This window comes from Herpailurus yagouaroundi, unplaced genomic scaffold (genome assembly GCF_014898765.1).
Source record: "Herpailurus yagouaroundi ecotype Mexico unplaced genomic scaffold, PumYag 198, whole genome shotgun sequence".
Lineage (NCBI taxonomy): Eukaryota > Metazoa > Chordata > Mammalia > Carnivora > Felidae > Herpailurus > Herpailurus yagouaroundi.
Window position 1 is genome coordinate 24,280,302 of NW_024412429.1, and position 13,101 is coordinate 24,293,402.

Sequence of the window (13,101 nt, forward strand, 5' to 3'; positions counted from 1 at the left end):
CGCAGTCGGTTAAGCGTCCGACTTCGGCTCAGGTCACGATCTCGCGGTCCGTGAGTTCGAGCCCCCCGTCGGGCTCTGGGCTGACGGCTCAGAGCCTGGAGCCTGTTTCCGATTCTGTGTCTCCCTCTCTCTCTGCCCCTCGCCCGTTCATGCTCTGTCTCTCTCTGTCCCAAAAATAAATAAACGTTGAAAAAAAATTAAAAAAAAAAAAAAAAAAAAAGAACTTGTGGTCACAGTCGTTCAACCAAGACTTGAACTGACAACACAGGCTGCTCAGCGCCTCACGCAGCAGTAAGAAGATGCTGCCTCCATTTGTCCTGATGCACGAGCCAAGGGCTGTCCTTTGGCAGCCATCATGACATGTTCCCAGCGGGACCTAGTGTACAGGCCCAACACAAGCTCATAAATACTTGTTTTGTTTTTTTACATTTTATATATTTTTGATAGAGAGACAGACAGACAGAGCACAAGTGGGGGAGAGGCAGAGAGAGAGGGAGACACAGAATCCAAAGCAGGCTCCAGGCTCTGAGCTGTCAGCACAGAGCCCGATGCGGGGCTCGAACCCACGGACCATGAGATCATGACCTGAGCCGAAGTCAGGCACTTAACTAACTGAGCCACCCAGGCGCCCCTCATAAATACTTGTTAAATTTGTAAAAATAGCTTGTGGTTTATGTCACTTTTTTTTTTTCGAGATGCCCAAATCTATCTTTCTTTCTTTCTTTCTGTCTTTCTTTCTTTCTTTCTTTCTTTCTTTCTTTCTTTCTTTCTTTCTTTCTTTCGGGATTTGGAAAGGTCTCGTTTGTCAATTCATAAATGGATCGCAGTCCCCAAGACTGCAATATGCTGGAGTGATGTGACCATAAAAACATTCCTGGGGAAAGCAGAACTGTGTTGGAAATTTCCTTCCTTCTGTTATTTAACAAAAAGAGGTATTAACAAGTAACTTCTCGTTAATTTTTAAGTAGATGGTTACATAGCTTATTAAATGGCATTAATATACATTCAAGAATTAAACGTTAATGGGGTGCCTGGGTGGCGCAGTCGGTTAAGCGTCCGACTTCAGCCAGGTCACGATCTCACGGTCCTTGAGTTCGAGCCCCGCGTCAGGCTCTGGGCTGATGGCTCGGAGCCTGGAGCCTGTTTCCGATTCTGTGTCTCCCTCTCTCTCTGCCCTTCCCCCGTTCATGCTCTGTCTCTCTCTGTCCCAAAAATAAATAAAAAACGTTGAAAAAAAAATTAAAAAAAAAAAAAGAATTAAACGTTAAAAAATGTCTAATTAAGTACTGAATTGTTCTACTGCCTACATGATGTGGGGATTCTGAAAAGGGAGAAATAATAGGTAGTGGTTAGAAAACTAGAAGATTATCCAAAAAGTATAACCCTAAAGAGTAGCATTTGGAGAGGCAAAGAAAAGAAAGACATGCTATCTACAAGGAACACTGTAAGCAGAGGTAAGAAAATGGGAGGATTGGGTTGAGTAAAACCTCAGTATAATCACGGAAAATAGCATTGATTGAAATGGTTAGGACAAAATATTAACAACTCTGAAAGCTGTACAGGAGAACTCAAATGCAGTGCTGATACTTAAAAGAACAACAATAAAAGCGCTGAGTTTTTGATCTCTGTATGTGCTGAGCTACATTTATCATCAAAAGGCTAGCATTAATTATGAAACAGTTCTAATATTTAATCTACTTAGATTTGTTACTGAGCTCTTCTTCCTGAGCACTTACAGGCTGTGTAAAGCGTATGTTTCAAGGGAAAGGAAACACCATCTACTCCATCACCTACTTCGGATAGTCCACAGTGGTCGAATACAAGAGGCAAACACCCCCCCTGCTTGAACAAACGTTATCGCTGCCTCCTTGCACCTCGGTGCGGTTTTGTGGAAGAACTAAAACCTGTATATTAGTACATACTATTCTTTTCAGCTATCTTAAGGATTTCCCTTTGATAAAAGTGCATCCTGGATCTTTATATGAGGGAAAGTAAATCAATCTTAAAGTGAGTAAGAGGGGAAACATCTGCTATATTTATAAACTAGAAATGTTATTTCATTTGCTATTAGGCAACTCGGGACTTTTTTTTTTTTTTTTTTTCCAACTGTTTTAAATATAATAGAAAAAAAAATCTGCCAGCTAAGAGGAGATTCCAAAATCTTAAACCAGTATTAAGGGGTAAATTACTATATGGGAAAAGTAGATTTTGATTTAACAGGGTTTTAGTTCCTTGGAGGAAGAGACATAGAAAGGAGGTGCCAAAAACAAAATCAGAAAGACACGGGTTCAGTTTCTAGTTCTGTCACTAACAGGTATGCCTGTACATTTGTTTTCATGGGACAATTGCTTAATTTCTTTATAGTATGTAAATAAGAGACAACAATTTCTAATATAGTTGCTGTAAAAATTAACTTATAAAATAGCTATGGCGATTATTTAAATGCTAAGTCTATTTAGAGTGTATATAAAGTAACACAAGAGAACCTCAACCTGAATAAGTTCCAAGGCTTTTGGTTTTATGTGCTTGCTCTGAGGAACAAAAGAGAAAACATAAAATAAAATAAATAAGGTTTATGCCAGTTAACTGGATCAAAATTAACTGCTTATGCCAGAAAACTTCCTAACAGAAAACTACCTCGATATCTATCTTTATGTATGTCATGAATATTCTAAGCAGGAGATACTGTTAGTCTGAATGTATGGAACTACTAATATTTGATCACTTTTGTTGTACCAAACCTAATTCAGCCTTCCTACTAGAAATAAGCTCTCCCTCTTCTATATATGTACTATAGAACTATATATTAAATATACAAATATATGCCTATACAGAATTCTGCCCAAAGATATTTTGTCTAAACCAACACCCCTCATGCAACTTTTTTTAAGGTCAATATCCTACCCCCAAAGGTGACACTTCCCTTGATTCACAAAATGGTTTTAAGTGTTCATTAGCTTGCTGCTAAATACCCTGTCTTTGGCACAGAAATAGGAAGGAAGTGAAAAAAAAAAGGAAAAGGAAGCTAATTTGCTGAACACTGATTTTGTGTTAGGCATAGTAGTAGTGAATTTTCAACCTTTTTCCCCTTTAATAATTAAAATCACTATGAGAGTATGGTTAATTTCATTTTAGAAAGAGGCAAAACCTAGGTCAGGAGAAGCTGTATAACAGTTGAGTCTGTGCTTTAGCAAGGGGTAGGCACTAATAACCAATACAATTTGACTTCAAAATGCATTTTATTTTCTAAAACTGGTGTGTCTGAGGCTCCTGGTTAGTGTTTAAATTCACTAGTATAATTAGAATAATATTAACCTAAAGCAAATACATATAAGTAGTTGGTGGTGTTGCTTATATTGTTCTACCTGAAAATATTGAGTATTTCTAAAAGAAAAGAAAATATTTATAATTCTGTTCCATGATACTTACAGAACAAACTCAAATTGGTGTGTCTATTAAAGTCATCATACAGACCATAAAACAAAGTCAGGTTAAAATATGCAGAATGGTGACACAAAAGACGTCAGTGTTAAAATGACCACATTCATCAATATTCTTCAAGACAAAAATAACAGCAATATTTGCAGGTAATATAAAACTAAAAGTTTTAAAGGTTTGCTTTTTGTTTGTTTGTTTCTTTTATTTATCTGAGAGAGACAGAGGGTCAGGGAGGGGTGGGGACAGAGGATCTGAAGCAGGAAATCCTGACCTGAGCCAAAGTCGGACACTTAACTGACTGAGCCACCAGGTGCCCCTAAAGCTAAAAAAGTTTTAAAATAGGAGGAAAGAAACTAAAAATAACTGGTACTACAATGGTCAAGTAGAACACTTTTAGATAGTGGTCAACTCATGCAAAATAACCTAGAATGGTTTGGGTAAACTGAGGGTGAAAATTTAAAAGTCAATGAAGTAATGATGTGTTATTAATGGGGCTCAAAGGATGACTTTCCTATCGATCAAATATTCTGAAATGTTTGGGGGCGCCTGGGTGGCTCAGTTGGTTAAAGCGTCTGACCCTTGATCTCAGCTCAGGTCATGATCTCACGGTTCATCTGTGGGACTGAGTCCCATGTCAGGCTCTGTGCTGACAGCAGGGATTCTCTCTCTGCCCCTCCCTTGCTCACACGCATGCTGCCAAAAAATAAATGAACATTAAAAAATATATTTTGAAATGTTTGTACAGTTTACTACCATAGATTATGCGGAGATAAAAGAAATATTGTAAGAATAATTTTTGGAAAAAATCAAGATATTAAATTATGGTTTTAAATGCCCTTCTATTTGAAAAGGGTGATCTTTTGTCAACAATGCAAGTACATGTCTGCAATTTTTAAAAGTATCTTTCATTTACTGACATTGACATTACTAGAGACTAGTGTTGTCAGATCTCTTCCATGAAAGCACAGACCTATGATACTGATTTATTCAAGGATAGTAGTTATCACTTCCCTTTTTTTCCTTTAGTCAACTGTTTGTAATATTAAAAGAAACAACCCAAATCCCCTGTTTTCAGTTGTCTGTGATTCCACTGCAATTGAGATTCTGTGCCTCAGTGCCTGCTCCCTCCATCAATAATGTCTATGTTGAGGGCAGAGGTCAGGTCCTAAGGAAATAAAGCAAGAAAAATGAAATCTTGCTCATCCAGTGGGACGCTGACCAACACTTCCTGTAATAGACCAGCTCACCTCACTGCTAATCCTGAACAGCACTAAAGGGCAAAAAAAGGGAGAGGAAAAAAAGAAAATATGACTCATGAAAAGCACAGAAGTTCTTAGTAATAAAACATATAAAGTTAATAGTAACGTATGTAAATGTTTTATCATTTCTCAAAAGAAAAGACAATTACTATTAAAACTTCAACAAAAAGGATTTAACATTTTTTGTGGGTTCAAATAGAATTTAAAGATCTTACCATGTTTTATGACCATCACTATGAGGCATAAACATGAGGAAAAGTGCGGTTCTTGTTTACGAAAGGAAGAGTTCAAAACTGGTTAACTTGAACTTCCTACCTGCGCTGGAAGGCACTTCCGCTGGCGTGTTGGCTGGAGCGTGCGCACCGGGGGGGATCTGGATTCCCGTGAAGCTGCTGGACGGCACGCTGCCTGGGTCGTAAGCTGAAGATGAAGGCCGGGGTGGCTGAGTAGGCAGGGGTGTGGCCCCAGCATCTTCATTTTCTTCAACATCTATTATATAATATATATGTAAAGCGAAATTAGGTATTTTGAAATAAACACGCCAAATATTCTTACCTCGCTATACAGATAAGACAAACAGACCTTCAAAGGCAATTCTATTTAATGCAGTCGATAAGCAGGCTTTATCTCTTAAAATACTAGTTTTAACTGTTTTCTTTTTTTGAAACACTTAATTGTGCCTGACAATATGATTGTCACTTCTTTTAAGTTAAGACTTTTTACAATTATATAAAATCTTTGCGTATAGTATATTTTTCTTAAAAATCAGTTTTTTTAAAACTCACCCTTTAAACTTATGAAAAACAGGATATTTTTGGCAAAACATGTCACATTTAATGCTATCCATAAGAACTTTATTTTTCTGACAGCAGCCTTTTACTCAGCATTTGTTGTTTACACTAGCTATAAAATGATTACCTGTGTGTTTGTTGTTCAAGTATTAGGTTCATCAACAAAAACAAAGAAAATGAAATTTCACATTGAGCTACCTGCATAGAAAGTAGTGAGAGACTTGTGTTGAGAAGTTTTGAGATACAGACTTAAAATATACTATATTATTAGCTGAATTTGATAACTACCTTGGGAAAGTTAAATATTGACAGTCTATTTAAAAATTACAATTAGTGGGGCGCTTGGATGGCTGAAGTCAGTTAAGCGGCTGACTTTGGCTCAGGTCATGATCTCATGGTTCATGGGTTTGAGCCCCATATTGGGCTCTCTCTGCTGTCAGCACAGAGCCTGCTTCAGATCCTCTGTGTCCCTCTCTTTCTGCCCCTCCCACTGCTCATGCTCTCTCCCAATCTCAAAAATAAACAAATAAAAAAAAAAAAAAAAAAAAAAGACAATTAGCCACTTTTGGGAATCTTAGTAATTTGAAATGCAAACTAGAGCAACAGATTTCTGAAATCAATTTATTTCCTATCAACTTTTTAAATAACATTTTTGTCTGATCATAGCCACATTATATATCCAATGCAGATAATTTTAAGCAACCAAAAAAAATCTACCTACTCTGAAATATATGTTACTAAGTAACCGTGTACATGTATTTATATTTTATATACACTAAAAGAATTTTCTCTTCTATTAGAGAACTGTAACATTAGTTCATCCTAAATGAAAGATAGGAAGGAACCTCTCAGTCCAAGCACTAGAAAGTGACTAAAAGCCGGAAGAAACCAGGGTGAAGATGGCCCCCAGGAGAGGAAATCTCACCAGGCAAGGTTTGCTTTCATGTGGCTTTTCACCTGCAGCACTCAACAGTCTGAGCAAAAGAAAGAACTGGAGAGAAGTGAGCCTTGAAATATGCGTATGAACCCCAAGTAAATACTGTACGCCCCTGAATTATGCACGTACAATCCAGAGAGATTCTTGAGGGTCCTGGTAAAGGCAACAGCCTTAAAGGTGAAAGACGGACGGTGTTCAAGTTCAGGCAAGTTAACTGCCATTAGAACAGTAAGCAAGAACTTGCAGGGGAAGATAACAAAATGCAAAGGAGCTACAAGAGGTGATCAGCAATAAAAATTAATAGAAATATGGGTGGGAGGGAGGAAGAAAATGTGACCAGAGTCAGGAGAAAAAGAGAGTCTATAGAAATAGACCACAAATGACCCAGATATCAAAATTAGTAAAATAAATAAATAAATAGTCACTTTAAAGCAGGTATTATAAATATGTTCAATATCACAGAAAAAAATATAGTCATAATGAAAGAAGAAAAACTCACCAGAGAAAAGAAACTGTAAGAGGGACAAAAACAGGACTAACAGAAAACAAATGGTAAAAATAATAGGCTTAAATCTAGCTATAGAAATAATTACATTAAATGGACCAAATATTATTTTGAAGACTGATGTTGACCGACACAAAATACAACAACAAAAAACAAACAAAAAAGGGGCGCCTGGGTGGCTCAGTCAGTTAAGTGCCTGACTTCTTGGGTTCAGCTCAGGTCATGATCTCACGGTTTGTGAGTTCGAGCCCTGAGTCGTGCTCTACACTATCAGCATGGAGTCCACTCTGGATTCTCTCTCTCCCTCTTTCTCTCCCCCTTCCCTTGCTCTCTCTCTCAAAATAAATAAAATTTTTAAAAAATGAAAAACAAACAAAACCCTATATGCTTTAAGACTCAGATATGTTTATACTAAAATGATGAAAATAGATATACTATGTAAATACCAAGTAAAAGCTGAAATGGCTAAATCCAATAATAGACACAATAGGATTCATTTCAAGGAATATTAGTAGAGATACAAGGAGATGTTTCATAATGATAAAAAGGTGAAGTCATTAAAAAAAAAAATCAAACAATTATAAAGGTGTATGTGCCTAATAAAAATGAAACGAAAGCTGACAGAACTAGTAAAATCCTCACAGTTGAAACTTTAATATGCTTGTATGACTCACATTCATGGGACACCACACAAATAAATGCAGAATATTTTCTTTTCAAATGCAAGTAGCATATTCACCAAGACAGATCATATTTTGTACCATGAAATAAATCTTAGTAAACTCTGATATATTGAAATCTTGCAAAGTATGTTCCCTGACCAAAGAGAATTGAATTAGAAATCAAAAAGAAAAGTCCCAAATATTTTTAAATTACACAATATATTTCTAAATAATCCATCTCTCAAAGAACAAAGGAAATAAATATTTTGAATTAAATGATATCAAAATTTGTGAGATGTCATTAAATCAGTCACCACAGGGAAGATAACTGATGCTTTAAGTGCTTTTTCTAATAAAGAAGAAAAGCTTAAAATAAAAAGTCTACATTTTCTCTTAAAAAGCTACAAAATCAAAACTAAAAGAAAATTAAATCTCAAGTACAAAGAAGGAAAAAATAATATAAAAGCAAACATAAAGGAAATAGAAAATAAAGATATTATTAGAACAATTAAAAAAACTGAAAAATAACCAGATTAGAAAAAGGACAGAGAAATGGATAATATAAATATTAGTACTTAAAGAGGCACTATCAATACACATTCTTCAGATATTAAAAGGATAATGAGGAAAGAAAGGAAATATAAAGTCAATGAATTACACAATCTAAGAGAAATGTCATTATCCTTTCAATGTCTGTATGATTATCATCATTATGAAAAATACAGACACAAACTACCAAGACTTACCCAAGAAGAAATGATCTGAATAGTTTGGTATCTATTGAAGAAATTGAACTCACAGCAAAAAAACTTTCTATAAAGAAAATGCCTAGCCTAGATAAAGTGGCAAATTCTATCAAACATTTAAGTAAGAGATAATATCTGTCTTATGCAAACATATTCAGGAAACAGGAATAGGAATCACTGTCAACTTATTTATGAGGCTGGTCTAACTCTGATAGCAAACGTCATAAATGTGAACACATATCCAAAGATCCTTAGTGTGAGAACCAAACCCGGCTATATATTGTAAAGACATTACACATCATGACCAAATGGCGTTTACCAAGGAGTGCAGAATTGATTTATCATTTGAAAATCAATCAATGTCATTCATATTGACAGAATAAAGAAAGAAAAACCATATGATAATTCAATAAATGCATAAAAAGCACTTGATAAAATTTAACCTCCCTTTAAAACAAAAGTTTTCAGTTCCCTGGAAGTGGCGCTTGGGGGGGAGGGGATTCCTTAGATGAGATGGGGCCATAAACGAAACAAAACCACACACATAAATATCATTGCTGGTGCAACAGACAAGAAAAAGAAAGAAAAGACATAAAGATTGGAAAGAAAGAAGCAAAACTGTCTCTCCTTACAGATAACATGATTACCTACACAGAAACTCTCAAGGAATCTACAAAGCAACCACAACTAACAAGTAAATTTAGCAAGGTTGTACGATACAACATCATTATACAAACATCAATTGTATTTCATATTAGAAGTAAACAAGGGAATGAAAAAACACATTTCTTCGAAATTAACAAAAGAGGTTCAAAATCTATATTCTGAAAAATACAAAATACTGTTGATAAAAATTAATGCAGGCTTAATAAATGGAAAGATGTATCATATTCGTACAATTAAAGACTCAGCTTTGTTAAGGTATACATTCACTCTAAATTGATGTATGAATTCAATGTAATATCACTCCTAATTCCAGTAGGTTTTGTTTTTTTTTTCTTAACAGAAACTGAAAAAACCTACTTTAAACTTTATGTGGAAACTCAAAGGACACAGAACAGCTAAGAACATGTGGATAAAGAAGATACCAGAACAGGTGGATGATTTCTGCCAGCTGATCTCAAGATTTACTGTAAAAAGATGGAAGGCAGTGTGCTATTAGTATAGACAAAAAAATATACCATTGTAACTGAACAGAGTCCAGAAATAGAATCACACAATTAACTGAATTTCTGACAATGTGTAACAACTCGTGATGAAATAATAGGATACCCTTATGGGGGAAAGAATCCTGAATCCCTACCTCACACCACGTGCACAAAAAAATTTAAGGTCTCTCACAAGCCTAAAAGTAAAAATGCAAACTACAAATCTTCAAGATTAAATATATATAAAAGAATTTTTGAGGTAGAAAAAAAGACTTGGCAGGACACAAGAAATAGCCATAAATTTTTTAAAATTATAAATTATACTTATCAGGATTAAAGATTCTTGTACTTAAAAGATAATTAAAAGAACAAGGTAAGCAACAGACTGGGAGTCAATATTGGTAAAACATGTATGTGACAAAGGACTTATGTTCATAATTTATAAAAAAAAAAATCAATACTAGAATGACAGATAATCCATTAAAAACCGGCAAGTATACTAATGTTCATAGCATTATTCACAACAACCAAAATGTGGAAACAATCACAATGTACACCACTAGATGAATAAATACAATGTGTATATGCATACAATGGGATATTATTCAGCCTTTGGAATGAAATTCTAAAACATCCTATAACATGGATGAACCTTGGGGTGCCTGGATGGCTCAGTCAGTTAAACGTCCAACTTCAGCTCAGGTCATGATCTCACGGTTCATGAGTTCAAGCCCCATGTCGGGCTGTGTGTTGACAAGTGTGGAGCCTGGAGCCTGCTTTGGATTCTGTGTCTCCCTCTCCCTCTGTCCCCCCTGCCCCCTACTCACACTCTGTCTCTCTCTCTCTCTCAAAATATTAAACGTTAAAAAAAAATGGATGAACCTGGAATACATTACAATAAATGAAAGAAACCAGTCACAAAAGGTCAGAGACTGTATGATTCCACATGTATGAGGTACCTAGAGTAGTCAAATCCACAGATACAGAAGACAGAATGGTGGTGACCTGGGGCTGGGGATCCACAGTGGAAAGGGGACTTACAGTTTAATGGGTACAGAGTTTCAATTTAAGAAGATGAAAAATGTTTTGGAGATACATGGTGATGATAAACTGAACAAGATGAGTGTATTTAATGCCATTGAACCACACAATTAAATAACTAAAATGGTAAATTTTATGTTATGTATATCTTACCACAACAAAAAAGAACAGGCAAAAGATTTAAACAGATGCTTCACCAATAAAGATACAGGAAAAGCTGATAAATACATTTAACAGAGTTCAATAACATTTAGTCATTGGGAAAATGCAAGTTAAATCACAGTGAAGAGTCACTTTACATGGGTCAGAATGGCTAAACTTAAAAATGCTAACAATACCAAGTGTTAGCAATGACATAGAATGACAGAAACTCTAATACATGGCTGTTGAAAGTGTAAATGGTACAATGACTTTAAAAATAGTTTGGGAGGGGCGCCTGGGTGGCGCAGTCAGTTAAGCGTCTGACTTCAGCCAGGTCACGATCTCGCGGTCTGTGAGTTCGAGCCCCGCGTCAGGCTCTGGGCTGATGGCTCAGAGCCTGGAGCCTGTTTCCGATTCTGTGTCTTCCTCTCTCTCTGCCCCTCCCCCGTTCATGCTCTGTCTCTCTCTGTCCCAAAAATAAATAAACGTTGAAAAAAAAAACATTAAAAAATAAATAAATTAAAAAAAATAAAAATAGTTTGGGAATTCCTTAAAAATTAAACGTATATAACCTAGCAATTCTGCTCCAGCTATTGACCCAGAGCAATGGAACACATGCCATGTGTTCACATATAATGTGAAGTATGTCAAAAACCACATGTATTTGCATTTAAATGTCATGTATTCAAGTGTCGAGAAGCTTAATTCTTCATAACCTCAAACTAGAAACAGCTAAAATATTCATTAGCAGATGAACTGATAAGTAAATTATTGGTATCCACAAAGTGAACTACTACTCAGCCGTAAAAAAGAATGGATTACTCATACACAAGACATAGATGAATCTCACAGATGTGATGCTGAGAGAAAGAAGCTGGGTGCAAAAGAATATTGTATGACTCCATTTACACAATGCTCCAGGTCAGGTAAAACTAAATTTTGATTAAACAAACAACTAAATCAGCTGCTTCTCAAGGTAGGAATGGACCGGGAAAGAGTATGAGGAATTTTGAGAGGTAATGGAAATATTATTTATTTAGAGGGATGTGTGTCAAAAGTCACTGAGTCACTGAATTACTCTAAGTAAACAAGTAAACTTTAATTTCTATCTTTGCTTTTTTACAGTGGTACAGATTACTAATTCCGACTCTATCATTTGTTTTCCAGACATGAGTAAATGGATGACTAAACTGAAGCTAATGAAAGCTAGAATACTTAGTGTTGAAAAATGAAAATAATGTGTGTGTGTGTGTGTGTGTGTGTGTGTGTGTGTGTGTGTGTGTGTCTCCCTTGCTCTGTGTTCTGAGAAGGCCTAGAAGCAATGATATATCAGCAGCAATCCAGACACCTAGTGCCTATCATGCCCAGGTTCCGAGGTCTTGGCTTCCATTCTCCAGTAAAAAGGACCAAGGGCTCTTTAAAGAAAAAGCTGATTCTAGTGCTGGGTCAAAAAAAGAACTAGATGCACTTGTAGCATTCTGATGTGTCAGAAAGCGAGGAAGTGTATACCACCAAGAACAATAGAAACACACAAAAAGGACACAGGAGCCAGACTGAAAAACTCCCACTGTCTGAATCTGGGACAATTCTGACCATCATAAAAAGAGATGATAGTAATGGATTATAATCACTGAATATAAATTCATGAGCCCATACTGACATAAATAATTAAATGAGTAAATATACAGATGAAGGAGATAGGAACACTCTTACAGTATAATGCCAACTTATTAATATAGAAGGAATAATGGTGTTAGAAAATCATCAGTGGATGCTAACGATGGTGGGGTAATATTCCATTAAAAATAGGGTATTTACATAGCCTCAAAGTATCTTCCACAAACTTATTAATAACAAAGGGAAAATTATTTTAAAGTATAATAGCCCAGAGGATACCACATTATCTGAGTGATCAGTTAATATCACCATTATTTCACCAATATGTCACAATAGTATACACTTCCAATGTGAGGTAAGGAACACAATCTCATTCTAGAGTATTTCTGCTAAAAATGCATAATAGTAATCTAATTATGAGGGACAGTCTATAAGTAACTAGCCTGTGCTCTTCAAAAACATCAGGCCAAGAAACACCTACAAAGGCTGAAGAACCATTCCAGGTGAAAGGGACTAAGGAGACATGAAAAGTAGATGTAATGGGTTGATCCTAGACTGGATCTTGGACACAAAACGCCACCAAGGAGATTACTGAATCAACTGATCAAACTTAGTATTTGAAATATTTAGAAGTAAAAGAGTGTATCTCCAATTTATTTTCAAATTCTTCAAAAAATGTGTATTTGTAAAATTATATCCTTTTGTAGAGCCATAAGCCATTTCTGAGAAGATATTGTTAAAGTTATGACATTAACACTAGATTAGGACACTTTAAGATTACATTTTAGATTCATAATGTATTGACTTATTTTATAT

At 35.6% G+C, this 13,101-nt stretch overlaps 1 protein-coding gene and 1 long non-coding RNA gene across 3 annotated transcripts in view; one reads left to right on the top strand and one right to left on the bottom strand.

Moving 5' to 3' along the window:
* The window catches only part of VTA1 (vesicle trafficking 1), a 69,666-nt gene that overhangs the window by 9,416 nt on the left and 47,149 nt on the right, over positions 1-13,101 (bottom strand). For both annotated transcript variants that reach the window (XM_040449022.1, XM_040449021.1), the window contains exon 6: positions 5,013-5,186. In XM_040449022.1, coding sequence (XP_040304956.1) covers positions 5,013-5,186 — 174 coding nt within the window. The remainder of the gene's footprint in view (positions 1-5,012; positions 5,187-13,101) is intronic.
* On the top strand, positions 923-5,066 carry LOC121013377 (uncharacterized). The gene is made up of 3 exons (XR_005782671.1): positions 923-1,018; positions 1,256-1,454; positions 4,978-5,066. It is a non-coding gene; the product is annotated as an uncharacterized LOC121013377 (long non-coding RNA).